This window comes from Silurus aristotelis (genome assembly GCF_946808225.1).
Source record: "Silurus aristotelis genome assembly, chromosome: 5".
Classification (NCBI taxonomy): Eukaryota; Metazoa; Chordata; class Actinopteri; order Siluriformes; family Siluridae; genus Silurus; species Silurus aristotelis.
In genome coordinates, this window is record NC_139578.1 from 20,695,977 (window position 1) to 20,712,001 (window position 16,025).

Below are 16,025 nucleotides of genomic sequence, written 5' to 3' on the forward strand. Positions count from 1 at the left end.
GTCTGGCATTGTTGATTCTATTGACCTCAATGGGGCTCATTTAATGATTCACAATATTCTACAAGAGTAAATACGTCTCCTGCAGTTAAGCTTTTAACAAGTCAGTGATTGTGATGATATTTGTGCATTTTTAAAGTTGTTTAAACTGTTCAACTCACACCAAACATATTCAAGTAAACTGCATTCAAATGTATGTCCTGATTGAAAATACTGCAGTTTATTTTAAAACTCACTCATGTTTTCATTGTATACATTTCTGTGTATTTTTTTTATCCACTTTCTGTATACACTGCTATGATATAATGATATCTTAGACCTTCGTAGTGTACTATATGCTAAGACACACTACATGGGACTGATTTAGGGGTATGCACTATGCAACTTGTACAACATAGTATTAAACAATAGAAAGGAGTAGTTAAGGTGTGATTATGGGACTGCTGTAAGTACCATCATGTGGAAATGCAAAACACAACAGTCATATTTCAAAACACAAGGTCAAGTAAAAGAAAAATGCAGCAAATGCAAGTCAAAAGCACCACAATAGCAACTTAAATAACACCACAACTGCAAGTTAAAAACTCCAAAACAGCAACCCTAAAACACAACAAATGAATTACTATCCCACAACATGAAGTAAAAAGAAAAAAAAACTACAATAGAAAGTCTTAAACATTCAACGAATAAAACATTTTAACAGCAAAATTTGTAGATATGCTATCAAACTTGCATGGGAAACAATAATTTTGTGAAAGGAAGTTTATTTATTTGGGAAAAAATAATGATTATTCCCTATAATGATGCATTAAATGATTGAGTCAGTCAAGTATAAAATTATTGAGAAATAGCATCTATCTATCTATCTATCTATCTATCTATCTATCTATCTATCTATCTATCTATCTATCTATCTATATATATATATATATATATATATATAAATATATACACCACATTTAGTCTATACTGCATCAAGCACATGTTACAATAGCCCAAGATTTTATGCATGCTTGTGTGTGAGTATATACAAATATGTAGGACAGTGTGTGTGTGTGTGTGTGTGTGTGTGTGTGTGTGTGTGTGTGTGTGTGTGTGTGTGTGTGTGTGTGTGTGTGTGTGTGTGGGTGTGTGTGGATGAGATCTCAAACCAGTATCTATGTGGTGCATTAGAGATCTTTGGAGTGGGGCCTGAGAGATCGAGTGCCCTATCTCATGGAATCAGCTCATCCAGATTAACTGGGATAGGCAAGTCCCGCCTGCTGTGAGACTCTAGCACAACACTGATAAGTATTCTTATATCAGACTCACACTGTATTTAAGCAAAAGAAGCACAAAGTCTATTCAAGTGTCAGTGCTGATCATCATTCTTTAATTATTAGTCTGACATTTCTGGCATTAAATTGTCTCGCATGAGTCCTATTTAGAAACAGAAGCTTAACGGATTTAGTGGGGGTTTTTTGTGCATGTGTGTATTATAGTGGATTATGTCTACTAGCGTATAAACGACTTTGATTTCTTTCTGTAAGCCGTCACAACGAGCCTCTGTTCTTAACCCTTAGAGCTAAGAAAATCCAAATACAGAGAGGCTATAGTATCCAAAAAACATCTATCAGGCATTTTCACAAACCAGGCAATTAAACACCTCTGGGGAGATGACAGTTTCCACTTCAGTTCAAACTTGACCTGCCATCTTCTGCTCTTCTGCATCCATTCTAGTTGTGTGAACCCACATCGAGTCACAACTCACTCTGGAAAAGCCATCAAATTAACGAAGGGTGACTGGAAAATGTGGGAGGCATCTATGAACTGCATCCTGTGTGACTAATAACATTAACGAGCACTCTTCTGTTGTGTCATTCCTCTACTGAGAAAAAAAAGCTACTAAAACCTGCCAAGGCAGTCCTCAGAGATGCGTACCATGCACTAATCAGCATATTTTATGTATGTTTCTCAACAGCATTAGCTAAACCGAATCTGCTAATGGCTAGCTCGGTTAGAGTGGGCTCAATAAGAGTAGAAATAACTATGCTGAGGCTTCAGTCCAGAATGTGTGCTCTTAAAGAGCCTGTTTTAACTCTGTGGTTTTTGAAAAGGAGTTTTGCTCTTTCAGGCAAAAGAAAAATTCACAACTCTAATAATGGCTTCAATTCAGAACTAGGCCTCAACTTCTACTTTGTTTTTTAAACTATTCCCAGCTTGCTGACTAGTGCAGATCTGTACTGTATTTTGTTTCACCCTATGAACACGGTTATATTGTCAAAGCGGAAAAGCATAGATCAGAACCCTTATAGTTGCAGTTTGTTTCAATCTTCAACAGAGCTTTCAAACCAATTAGTTTGTTTGCTGATTCAGAATCTGAGGAAATGGTACTTTTGTCTAATTTGCTACTTGGTTTGTTTGGGTTTCACACCAAAGCAAAACACAATGCCTGAGGCATGAGAAGGAATGGGATGGTTCTTAAAATGTAATCAAAAAGAAAACTTTTTTAATGAATTGTTCAGAAATACCAGAAATGAATAAATCACCCAAGCAATTGGAACAAGGAATGAAAAACCTACGGTATATAATAATATAAAGAACACACTGTGTAAATTTTTTATCATGCATCATAATTCTACATCTCGGTTTATGGTCAGTTTAGCTGCTTACATATACTGTGTGTGTGTGTGTGTGTGTGTGTGTGTGTGTGTGTGTGTGTGTGTGTGTGTGTGTGTGTGTGTGTGTGTGTGTGTGTGTGTGCTGCTTGCAATATAAACTTAAACATGTTCCGCAGTTGAGTCAATTCAGGGTCAATTGTCAATTCACTGCAATAGCAGCGCATTATGGTTTTCTTTGGATCTGGACCAACCTCACCTCACTCAGACAGTCTTAGACTATTTATTTTGGTTTACACTTGAGTGCAGTTGTTCTTAGCTGCTTAACCAAACCTTACCAAGGAAGGGGAATATAATTTATCGGATAAATAGACTGCATATGTGAAAGCAACAGCCTTAATAATAATATTATGAAATTTCTAATTTTCTACTCCTTTTGGCTTCTCCCATTAGGGGTCGCCACAGTGGATCATCCGTCCCCACAATCCCCTGTCCTCTACATCTGATTCTGTCACACAAACTACCTGCATGTCTTCCTTCACCACATCCATGAACCTCCTCCTTGGCCTTCCTCTTTTCTTTCTTCCTGGTAGCTCCATCCTCGCATTCTCCTACCAATATAACCCATGTCCCTCATGTCCCTCCTCTGCACATGTTCAAACCATCTCAATCCCACATCCCTCATCTTGTCTCCAAAACGTCCTACATGTAATCAATCAATGTAATCAAATGTAATCAATCCCACTGCCTCTAAACCATACAACATCACAGGTCTCACCACAGTCCTATAAACTTTCCCTTTCACTCTCGCAGATACCCTTCTATCACAAATCACTCCTGCCACTCTTCTCCACCCACTCCACTCTGCCTGCACTCTTTTCTTCACTTCTCTATTACCCTGCACTGTTGACCCCAGGTGCATGAACTCCTCCTCCTTCTCCACCACTTTTTCCAGCAACCGCACCACTCCACTGCCCTCCCTCTCATTCACACCCATGTACTTTGTCCTACTCCTACTGACTTTCATTCCCCTTCTTTCCAGCGCATATCTCCACCTCTCCAGGCTCTTCTCAACCTGCTTTCTACTCTGCCCACAAATCGCAATATCATTCGCAAACATCATAGTCCAGGGAGACTCCTGTCTGTCAACCTGTCCATCACCACTGCAAACAGGAAAGGGCTCAGGGCTGATCATGGATGCAGTCCAACCTTCACCTTTAACCAGTCTGTCGTTCCTACTGCACACTTCACAGCTGTCACACTGTCCTCATACATGTCCTGCACCACCCTAACATACTTCTCTGTGGTGCTCTTCCTTGGCATGAAACCATACTGTTGCTCACAGATGGTCACCTCTTCTCTCAGCCTGGCTTTCACTACTCTTTCCCATAACTTCATGCTGTGACTGATCAACTTAATTATCCTGTAGTTACTGCAGGTCTGCACATCTCCCTTATTCTTAAAAACCGGTACCAGCACACTCCTTCTCCATTCCTCAGGCATCCTCCCACCTTCCAGAATCTTGTTAAACAATCTGGTTAAAAACTTTACTGCCATCTCTCCTAAACATCTCCATGCTTCTGACAGTATGTCATCTGGTCCAACCGTCCACTTTTCATCCTCGTAATCGCTGCTTTTCTTTCCTCCTTACTAATCCTATCCACTTCCTGCTTCACCATCTCTACACCATCCAGCCTTCTCTCTCTCTCATTTTCCTCGTTCATCAGCTGTTTAAAATACTCCCTTCATCTTCTCAACACACTCTCCTCACTAGTCAACACATTTCCATCTCCATCCTTTATTGCTCTAACTTGCAGCACATCCTTCCCAGCTCGGTCCCTCTGCCTGGCAAATCGGTATAAATACTTTTCTCCTTCCTTAGTGTTCAACTTCTCATACAGCTCTTCAAATGCCTTTTCCTTGGCTTTCCCACATCCCTCTTTACCTGCTGCCGCATCTCCTTGTGCTCCTGCCTACTTTTCTCATCTCTCTGTCGATCCCAATTCTGTTTGGCCAACCTCTTTTTCCTTATGCTGTCCTGCAATTCCTCATTCCACCACCACCTCCCTTTGTCTTCCTTTCTATTTCCAGATGTCACACCAAGTACTTTTCTAGCTGTTTCCCTTATCCTTTCTGCAGTAGTTGCCCAATCATCCAGCACCTCTTTACCACCACCAAGCCACTGTCTGAACTCAACTCTGAAACTGTCTTCCTCCTTCAGTTTCCACCATCTTATTCTTCTTTCAGTCTTCACTCTCCTCCTCTTCATTTTCACCTCCAAAACCATTCTACAGACCACCATCCAATGCTGTCTAGCTACACTGTCCCCCGCCAACACCTCACAGTCTCCAATCTCCTTCAGGTTGCATCTCCTGCATAGAACAGGAGTGTGCACCTTCCTCCGTTCTTATACGTCACCCTATTATCCTCCTTCTTCTTAAAATAAGTGTTCACCACTGCCATTTTCATCCTTTTAGCAAAATATACCACCATCTGCCCTACTGCATTCCTCTTCTTAAAGCCATACCTACCCATCAGCTCCTCATCACCTCTGTTCCCTTCACCTACATGCCCATCAAAGTCTGCCCCAATCACCAATCGTTCATTCCTAGGTACACCATCTACCACTTCATCTAATTCACTCCAGAATTTTTCCTTCTCCTCCATCTCAAAGCCGACTTGTGGAACATAAGCACTGATGCCATTTATCATCAACCCTTCAACTTCCATCTTCACATTCATCACCCTATCAGAAACTCTCTTCACCTCCACTACACTCTTACTGTACTCTTCCTTCAGGATCACCCCTACACCATTCCTCTTTCCATCCACACCATGATAGAACAGTTTATCCACCTTTCTCCTCTCCATCATATCAGCTACCTCTCTCCCTTCACCAGTCATAGTACCAACATTTAGAGTACCAACCCGAACCTCCACTCCTCTGCACTTCTCCTTTCCCTGTCATCTCTGTAGACGTCTTCCTCCTCTCCTTCTTATCCTTCAGCCAACAGTAGCCCAATTTCCACCGATACCCTGTAGGCCAGGGCTGGGCAATTAATTTCTATAGGGGGCCACATGACAAGTCTGAACTTTGTTGGAGGGCCGAACCAATGATAACTTGAAATCAATTCTGCTTAATATTTATTTTCTCCCATTGTAAAAAGCAGTAAATTATATATTTTAATAAGCTGCTAGTAAGTAAAGTAATAAAGTAAGTGAAGCAAGTAATAAACAGTTTGTAACAAAAAAAACCATCACTGTTTCATTTTATTTTTAACTTGTTAATCTTCACAAATACTTAAAAGTTGTTTTGCACTATGTTAAAGATAAGCAACTGAACAACAAAAGCAATAAGTGCTTTTGATGTTTTCAGTTTACTTTCGGAATCAACGTTTAATTTTTTAATGTGAGCCGACAGTTTTTGGGGGGACTAGGGGTAGCTGGCTAGCATCACCTGGCGCAGACAGACAACGATACGTGCGACCATACGTAAATAATGCATCATGGTTTTTCAAAATAAAAGCAACACCTTTGTTTTGCATGCACAGCATAAATACTTGTTCATTTGTGTTTATGACTGACATACCGCGAGCCAGACAGGGATGCCCAAAGGGTAGGCTAAAAGGATAGGCTGTGGCGGCCATTGGTAACCCGGGCCTCGACCGATCCGGTATAAAATTCTTATTGTGATCCGCATATTCAATTTGGCCCATTTTATGCTGGATGCCCTTCCTAACGCAACCCTCCCCATTTACCTGGGCTTGGGACTGGCACTAAGAATGCACTGGCTTGTGCAACCATAATGGCTGAGTTAATATTATGAAATTTCAAATATATCCTAGAAAAACTTTTATTTGCCGTATTGCTGAGCACTTCATCTAGGAAATATCCTCACTGCATGCATCTCTTTACTTCTTTCCAGCCCAGAAATTTCAATAAATATTTTGGAAGTGTTGGGGGAGAGGCAAGCGGGCAGGAATTATGTAACTAAATTTTCAGTGCAATTTCAATTTGCCTCACAGCAGGAGAAGGTTTCCAAAATGTCTCAACACAAAACATGAAAGCGAGAATTTCTCTTATAAACTGATCATATAAAGGGATTTGATGCTACAATTAAATCGATGTAAAAAAAAAATGATAATAATAAATCAAGATTCCATTGTAACTTGTATCTAATTTAATATACCCCACTAGGTGACTAAAAGCTTTTGTGGGCAGGTTTCACATGGTGGACTTTCTCATGGAAGCTCAAAATTCTTTATTAGTTCATTAAATAATTAATGTCAGCTAAAAGCTTATGTAGAAACAAAACAAGAGAAAAAAAACAAGCAATGGAGGCATATTGACATCATTAAAATACTGATTGAGGGTCAAGAGAAAGACCCTGGAGAAATTAACAGAAGGATTAAAAGTTTTAATTTCACCAAATTACTATAAATTATATACTATAGCTATTTTACTATAAAGTAGACAAGAATGTGCATGATAGAGAGCATTGTGAGAATGATAATCAGTGTTTAAGCTAGGGAGGCTACCATATCAAGTGTTAGGAGTCAGGGATTTATTAGAGCAATTGCTCTTGTATGCTTGTATAGAATAATCATACATTAAGACATGAGTTGCTTCTGTATGTTTTATAAATGAAGACCTTGCACTCTAGGCAGAATATATTACAGCATAATAAGCATTATCTATATATATAAAGCTCAAATACCACTGACTGACTCACTCACTCATCACGAAATCTCAAAAACCACTGAACGGATTGCAATGAAATTTGGAACATACCTTCCTCTTGGGTCTTAGGTGCTCAATAAGAAAGGGTTTTGAAAAATTCGCCCTGGATCGGGGCTAACTCGCGAAAAACGAGATCTCTCACGCATTGTAAACTCTTGGAAATAACATTACAGATCCTAATGAAACTTAGTACATTGTTTCTTATTAGATGTTAGATGCATGATAAAAATAATAATATTAAACGATAATAATATTAAAGTAGTTTGCCCTGTATCGGTACTACAAAGGGGTAGTACGTTATTTGTTGACGTTACGTTCTGATCATCCAGTCCTGCTCAGTGCTTACTGCTTATTGCCATATTGCTTAGCATTCTGCCTTCGGTAGCGAAGCATTGGTACTTTCCGCTAGTGTGTATATATATATATATATATATATATATATGTATGTATGTGTGTGTGTGTGTGTGTGTGTGTGTGTGTGTGTGTGTGTGTGTGTGTGTGTGTGTGTGTGTGTGTAAAATTTTTAGATACAATTCAGTTCGAACCTACACTATATAAATTTTGTTTTCATCTTTAAATATTAATATTAAATAATGTTTAACGTACTAATGAGATCAAAACATTCATTCAGAACATTGATTAGGAACCATTAAGCGCATTTTTACATGCTTCAACAGGTGGATCATTTATTACATACTCACCCCCAGTCAAGTAAAATCTTTAGTGTACCTGTCTGACATTTTAGCTGCCTGGAAACCTCATAGATTAAGCTAAAGAATGGTAGCTAAGATAGCATACTAGGAGCTACGTAGTTATGCAGTTGTTATGGGGAAATAATTACAGACAAATGGAAATTGTTGAGGAGAATATAATTGTGTAGCCATAGCCCTTATCCTCTATTCAAAGGTTACATATTAAACAAGAAACTATCACCAAGCCATTGGCCAAATTCTCAGCTATGAGATGTGCCATTCTCTTCTATCTCTGGCGTCTTTATGTTTTTTTGACGCATTTAGCTGTGTGTGCAGAATGTCTTGTTGCTGCTAGATGTTTTGCTTGATACCAGGACTTTTGGATGGTTCAGATTCTGAAAAGATTGTCAGCATGTTAATTAATCTTCCTAGTTAAAATGTCCTGTCAGTAAGATGGGTCTTTAAAATACATTGGCAATTTGTGTAGTGCAGCAGTGATGGGATTTGGAAGTGCATTATAAACACAAATGAAGTTACATATAGGAAGTAGTGTTTATTTATGAACATTCCAAAAAAGTTTTGTTTATCTTCAACTTTTAGTTATGAATGTATAAAAGAAATGTCCCATGTCCTCATGGCAAACAAAATATTTAAACTGTCATCTGAGTCATTCACTTAATAATTGACAATCTGTTCAAAGTAAGCTGTAACAATCCCAACTGTTTTGTTTATTGCTATCATCTAACAAAATCTTTAATAATTTGCATATAATTGATGAATGAACCAAGGTCCAAGGTCCTATTTCTAAAGCCTTTTTTTTGTTGTTGTTGTTTTTTTTTGTTTGTTTTGTTTTTGTTTGTTTGTTTGTTTGTTTGTTTGTTTCAGTGTACATGGTATTGTGTGCATTTAATTTTCAAGAATAAAGACAAACACAAAATACACACAATGTAACAACGAGAACCCCTGTGGGATGAAAAAATAGAAAATAAAAGCAGAATGGTGGTCTCTGATTACCACTGAACAGCGTAGCATTATAATTTTTTGTGTGAAATTGGAAAGAAAAATTCAAAAATCCAAATTTGCTAACTTGTGTCACTATGTTCCCTCTGAATTGATATCAATCCATGGAAACTTATTATTGACCTGATGGGTTTTTTCTCAAAAATTTATACTTTTTAGTCTTGTAACTAGCAGTTCTCTTTGAAGGAACACCTGTGCCGTTTTCAGTCCTGTTTGTCTTCACGTAGGGTCCAATATGTTCATATTCTTGTTGTGCTGTTGTCCCTTAGTGACATACTCTGTCTTTCATTTTATTTGTCCATCTTTCTCTCACAGCACACACAGAGCTGCATTTCCTAGCAGTTATTAATAATTAGAGACTAATAAGTTTTTCTCTAATGCTGCCCAAGCTTTATTTGATACATATAAATTAGAGCAAATACAATCACCACGGTGGCATTCTGTCTACTGTTGATGTGATAAAAGAGTGGAGAGATGTGTAACCTGGTTACAAATTCTGCAGCATTGGAGAGAAAAAAATGCTTCAAATGATTATACTGGTTCCCAAACCCATTCATGGCCTCCTGGGTGGCCATCATTCCCCAGGAAAATTATTTTATTTTAAAAGAGGATTTTGTGAGAGAAGGTAAACTATTGACACAATGGGATAGAAAAATAAAGTGTTTTTATGTGTTTCTAAGCCGACAAAGAAGTGCACTGATAGTGGGAGTTTTGGTAGCGTGCTGTTTGCCCAAACATGTAAGTCATTGCTCAACTGGCAATGGAGGGCAAATGTGTCACACGGATACAGCAGAACAAATCTGCTGCAGATTCATTCCTACTGGGATGTTTTAGGCTCAGGAAATATTGTGCACAAGCTACCAGGAGATGAATTCACCAAAAGGCACTCATAGTGGGTGTGGGGTCATAGTGGGCATGTGGCTGACCATTTTAACATATAAACATTTTGGCTGAATAATGAGCTTCATGACTCTTTGTTCCACAGATCTGTGTAGTCTGTCCCTTTTTTTTGCCTTAAAGGCATTTTTATTTCCAGAAACGTTTTGTGACTATCTGCTCTAATATTACTTTTGCCTCTTATTTTGCAAGGTATTAATAGTCACTTTGTTTATAATTTACTTTTACTCTCTTGCTGCAAAAAAAAGAAAGAAAACAAAGGAATGTCAATGTGAATCTTGTCATTGTGCCAACCTCAATTAGCTAAAACAAGCACTTTCTCAACCAAGATCAATTATTTTTCCACCTCACTGGCACCCTACATGGTCTTGACAATTTGCCGATCCGCCACCCTGCATATCATTTTGATCTTCTCCTGTATTGTGTTTGCTTCTATTAATGGTTTATCTGAAGTGGTGGTATCTGAGAAATTTTCATTAGATCGGCTCATATTCCCGACGCCACATTTGTGCTTTGCTGCATTCTGGTAGTTTGGGTTCAGGTCTTCAATTCCGCCTTGAATAATTAATGAGTGACGGCTGTGTTTTGGGTTTAATTGATGTGTATCACAGAGGACTGAGACAAATTCCTACAATCTTTCAAAGGTTACAAAAACCGACACAAGTGCTATAATGTACTATGTATTATTAAAGTAAAGGGATTTTTCATTTCTCATGGCTCATACAAAGAACTGATGGTGAAGATTAAAGTGTAATTTAATTGTCAGTATTTTTAAATCCGAACTTAAACTCTGAGGCATCCCATTCCATCAGCCAAATTTCCACTTGTCATCATTTGATGAGAGTTCAAAAAATTGGAACAGATATTCCCTGCATCTAAGGTTCACTCTCATTCACTCTGTGTCATAGGTGCTTAAATCGCTGCCTCGGATTGAAGGTCGTCCAGGTGCATCACTGCCCCCCATGGACTTCAAAAAACTGGAGGCTGATCTACGTGTAGCACATGGTAAGGACATCACGCCTGAAGATGTGATGTCAGCGGCCATGTACCCAAAAGTCTTTAAGGAGTTTAAAGAGTTCACATCCAATTTCGGGCCCGTCGACTGTCTCAACACACGCCTATTTCTCGATGGACCAAAAATTGCAGAGGAGTTCCAGGTAATGATTCTTCATCTTCTCTTTCTCTCTCTCTTTCTTTCTCTCTCTCTCTCTCTCTCTCTCTCTCTCGCTTTCTCTTTCTCTCTCTCTGTCTTTTTCTCCCTTGCCTGTCTGCTCTTACCTTTTTGTCATGTCTGCTTCTGCATGTCTGCCATAAATTATAATAACTGCTCAAATGATTCCTGTATCTGGGGCAGAGAATTTTTTTTTTTTTACAATTCTCTGTTAATTTTTTCCTCCCCAAGCCTTCATTGTAGACAAGTGCATGCAAATCCAGTTTAGCCTCTTTACAGTGCAGTGGGATTTGACCTTCTAAAACCTGGCCAAAAGTCATACCCTTCTCTCATCCTATTTTAATATTCAATGTCAGTGGCAGCAAGGTGCTAAATGAGTCTTCAGTGCTCTAACCTGTCCTTGTGCTAGAGCAGGAGTGGTGTATCTGTTTGTGTGAATGTGGACAGTGGTTTAAACAAGCTCTCATTAGCAAGTCAAGATAAAAATGTAACAACTTATATGCAGTTGCTCTTTACTAAAGGACTCTCAAATTGCATCAAACAAAATGCCTGGCATCGTCCAGTTACAGCATTTGCATAACATTTTATTTGCTTTCAGCAACTTGCCAATGTTTCTCTTACCTAAATCTTTAATAATCCATGCTGCAGCAGTTGCTATAACAGAGAGCACAGACGTTGTGTCCACCTGTCAGGCACAGACATGCTCATGCCCTTGTGCTATGCACTGAGAGGAAATGAAAGGCCAGACCACCGCAGCTAATCAGACAGAGAAAATGTTCCGGATGAAAGAGAATCAAGTGAACTTTAATTCACTCGGCTGCCTCGCCATACCTCAGAAACTCCACTGATGAGGATAAAGCTGCGTGTGAGCATTTTAAATTATTTGAGTTTGATTTTCCAAACATGCTTACTCTTGCTTTTCGTAGATCCTTCACTAGTTAATTGTATTCTCAGTGTTCTGGTGAAAGTCTGCCTAACATTTTCATGGATAAAGGCTTTGGCAGTCTGGTTACCCTCATTCCTTTGAGAGAAAACTTTTCTAAGATGTAAGCCATTACTGATTTATGTTAGATTAGCATGGTCTAGATTAAGCAGTCACTGATGTTCACAAGTTCCAAAATAGCTGGGCCAGTTTCGCTACCCAACAGGACATGGCTGGGAGCCTGCCGGAACCCTGAGTGCGATGCAAATAGGTCATCTCTCAGACAGGGTTCAAACTAATGCAATTTTATTGATTTGTCTCATTTCACTCATTCATTTCCTCTTCCTCTGTCTGACACAGGTTGAGCTAGAAAGAGGAAAGACTCTACATATCAAAGCCTTGGCTTTAGGAGACCTGAACAAAGCTGGACAACGGGAGGTGTTTTTTGAGCTTAATGGTCAATTGCGATCCGTTCTAGTCAAAGACACGGTGGCTATGAAGGTAATTATTACTTGACAAAACAAACTAAATAACATTTAAACATTAATACAACTGTTCTCAGTTAATCAATTAATTCTCATTCTAGTACAAAATCAGAAATACACTTATTTTGGATTTCAAAAACATAATGGAGCTCAATTTTGCATTTTTTTTTTTTTTTTAGCAATGACCCTATTACACAATGCCATTCTCATAAAATCTGGAAATAGATTTATTTTAGACTGCAGGAATATCAAAACAATATTGAAACTAAATTTTTGCTAACAGCAGCTCATTACTAAGAAACTGTATCTGAGCATGTTGCAAATCATCAAGTGATTAGGCACCATCTTCTCACGTTCTATATATGGGTGAGAAAAGCATTTTTTCCAACCATTTGTCATCTTACCAGTTCTCACATTGCAGCTTTCACGGCACCCGTCAAAAATGCCACTTCCCTTCAATTTCTCACATAGCAGATGTCGGTCATTACTTTGCCTCAACAGAGTAAATAAAGTGATAATCTCTCTTTCCTATATTGTTTAATGCTGCAAAAAACAGTGCCACTACTGCAACTTCTTTTATAGGGTTATGTAGACTCTCAACAGCAAGTCAAATCTATGCACCAATCTCACAATCCTTCTATAAATCAGCTCTGGTTTTGCTTATCCCTCATAATTAACTGACTAATGTGCAAGTATGTCTTCACAGCTGGCTTCAGGTAAAGAGTGAGAGTGTCAATTTGCCAATTCTTTCCCTTTAGACCTGTAAACTGTGAATTACTTCAGGAAGTCTCATGGTGTAATACTTAAAACGAGATCAGGTGCCTCCCTGGAACGGACTTAATTGAGTAATGTGAACCACCACGACATCACACCAGACTTTAAATTAAGTGGAGAGTGTAAAATCTGCAATTCTGAACCCTGGAGGCCTGGGCTTAACTCTTGAACAGCTGTAATGCCACAAAATGGGTTCAGGTGTCAGGAGAGTTCTTGCATTTTGTCTAAGGCAATTGGTCTAATCTAGATTGGTCTAACGTGTACTATAATGTGTCCAGCACATGTGTCAAATATTGTGCATTGTGTCAGATTATTATTATAACCAATATGGTCTCTTTTATTGGAAGTCTAATTAAAGTTTAAAATAGATCTGATTTTGACAACAGTTTGTGTTTTCAGACTCTAACAAATTTTAATACTTGTATTTTAGGAAAACAAATATATTTCAACAAAATATTGTAGATTTTTTTTATTATTATTTCTAAACTTGCCAGAGATCACGTGAAGTGAAGTCACAATGACAAATAGTAAGTCTGCCCTAAGTATTTTTGTAATGCACTGAATGTCCTGCTTGCAGCAAAATTAGTTATAGCAGGTCTATGCACCAACAGTCAAATTATGAGTAATATTTATATGGTTTAATAGTCAGAATTTTTGTATTGCATGAAAAAAATGCAATTCAAATCAAGTTGAGAACTAATACATAGTAGACAATGCAATATTTTCAGTGTCTGAAGGGTTTTCCTATAGCCACCACACATCACTTCAGTATATAACCTATATAAAGGATAATAAATGTCTTAGGATTGGAAAAACATGAGGGAATGTATTGCCAAAGCAACTCTTTTCAGAAATTTCCATCCTTTACTCTGTTATGGAAAACATGTTAAAATTATCTCATGATAATCTCATATATACTCTTGTGTACTACCCTTAGGAAATGCACTTCCATCCAAAAGCTATAAAGGATATCAAGGGTCAGGTGGGAGCCCCAATGCCTGGTAAAGTGGTGGAGGTCAAGGTGAAGCAGGGTGACAAGGTGGAAAAAGGTCAGCCCCTCTGTGTGCTCAGCGCCATGAAGATGGAGACTGTTGTAAATTCGCCGCTTGCAGGAACCGTGACCAAGGTGCATGTCATGACTGATAGCACCCTTGAAGGGGACGATTTGATTCTGGAGATTACAGAGTAAAGATCAGGAGCAGGACAGAATTTAAACAACATAAGCCAACTAGCAATTAAAATGCTTGACTAGGGTTACTTTCCTAATTGGTGTTACATTTTTTAAATACTTTTTAAGAGGTGCAAGTTTACAGTGTGGTGAGATATCCTCAAAAACATTTTATTTTAAAAGCAAATTATCTACAAAATGTGACTACAGTGTAGGATTGCAGTTCTGTCATTAGTTTGAAAAACACATCTATATGTAGCAAAGCCATGGAATTTTGTTTCTAGCTATGCGTCAGAGATATATTTTGAATGATTCTCGTATTGCAAAGTGATAAATAAATGTTTAGCCTGTTTAATGTAATTAATCATTGTAAAATATGAAAATCTATTGTGTAAGTTCCATGTGCATGTTTTTATGATCTCGCTCTCTTCTGGATCCAACCACACTAATTTTGTCTTAATCGTAATAGATGTCAAGTAGTAATATTAAGCTTTTTAGAACATACTGTATAAATTACAGCAAAGCATTAGATGGAAATCTACAACAATGTATCTTACATTCTTGCATATGCCATAAATATACATAATTATGAAACCATTTTATAATTAAAGTAAAGAAGCAAACTAATGTTTGTCATTGTTTATTCTGATTTAAAGGGATTGATGTTTAGAAAAGCCTGCAATAACATAGCAAAAAGTAATCGCACAGGCAAATCCTTCCTCTCCTTCTATCTCTCACTTCACCATGTTCACCTTCTCTGTCTCTGGATGCATTGTTACATGACTTGCACTCATTCACCTCATCTAACTGTTCATCATTCAGCCGCATAAAGTGTTCTGTACACTGGCTCAACTTATTTCATCTTGTTCATCCTCACAGCTGTACCTGTGCCTCATCTCATTCAAACTTTCATCTATCTGCGAATTTTGAGATGCCTAAACTGTTCTGAAGAACAAAAGTGAACTACAGCACATTATGTTTTAAAGTGCCTGCAGTGTTCAGATATTTTCATATTACAAACTGCCACTAAAATGGATTTAATCAATGTTATATGTCACACATCTAAACAAAATGGGGCATAGCAATATAATAGTGTGGGGGCGTTTTTGTTCGGTTAGTCAGAGAGGTCTCCAACAGTCTAAGTGTAATTCTGAAGGAGACGGAGAGATCCACATGGCATGCATAGACACATTGCACTGCAAGGAAGAGAGGCAAGACATCTGAAATCCCACTTGTGTGATGAATGATGAGTAAATGTGTGATGTTTAAAAAGTTTTCTAGCATGTTTAATTCTTTTGAGTTTGTTGGAAAACCCAACACTACCCATTCACCATCACCAAAGTAAAGCATGGTGGTAATAACATCATGTTGAAAGTTAACCTTAGCATCTTGCTTGCTCCTTGGGCTGATGCCCTCCTTATCCAAGAAATAACTTTTCCCTACACAGAATCATAATTCAACCATATTTATACTTTAATAAGGGATCTAATGGAATGTCTGCAGGATTTTATTTTTTTACAAATCCCTTTGTACCAAACTCCATAGACGCTCCATAGTCTTGT

The 16,025-nt window shown here is 38.1% G+C and overlaps 1 protein-coding gene across 1 annotated transcript in view; it reads left to right on the forward strand.

The window, feature by feature from the left end:
* Positions 1 to 15,090, forward strand: part of pcxb (pyruvate carboxylase b) — a 193,423-nt gene extending 178,333 nt beyond the window's left edge. Inside the window, exons 19-21 of the mRNA XM_083541256.1 lie at positions 10,852 to 11,100; positions 12,397 to 12,537; positions 14,233 to 15,090. Of these exons, the coding sequence (XP_083397382.1) occupies positions 10,852 to 11,100; positions 12,397 to 12,537; positions 14,233 to 14,484 (642 nt within the window). The 3' untranslated portion in view covers positions 14,485 to 15,090. The remainder of the gene's footprint in view (positions 1 to 10,851; positions 11,101 to 12,396; positions 12,538 to 14,232) is intronic.
* The last annotated feature ends 935 nt before the right edge of the window (positions 15,091 to 16,025 follow it).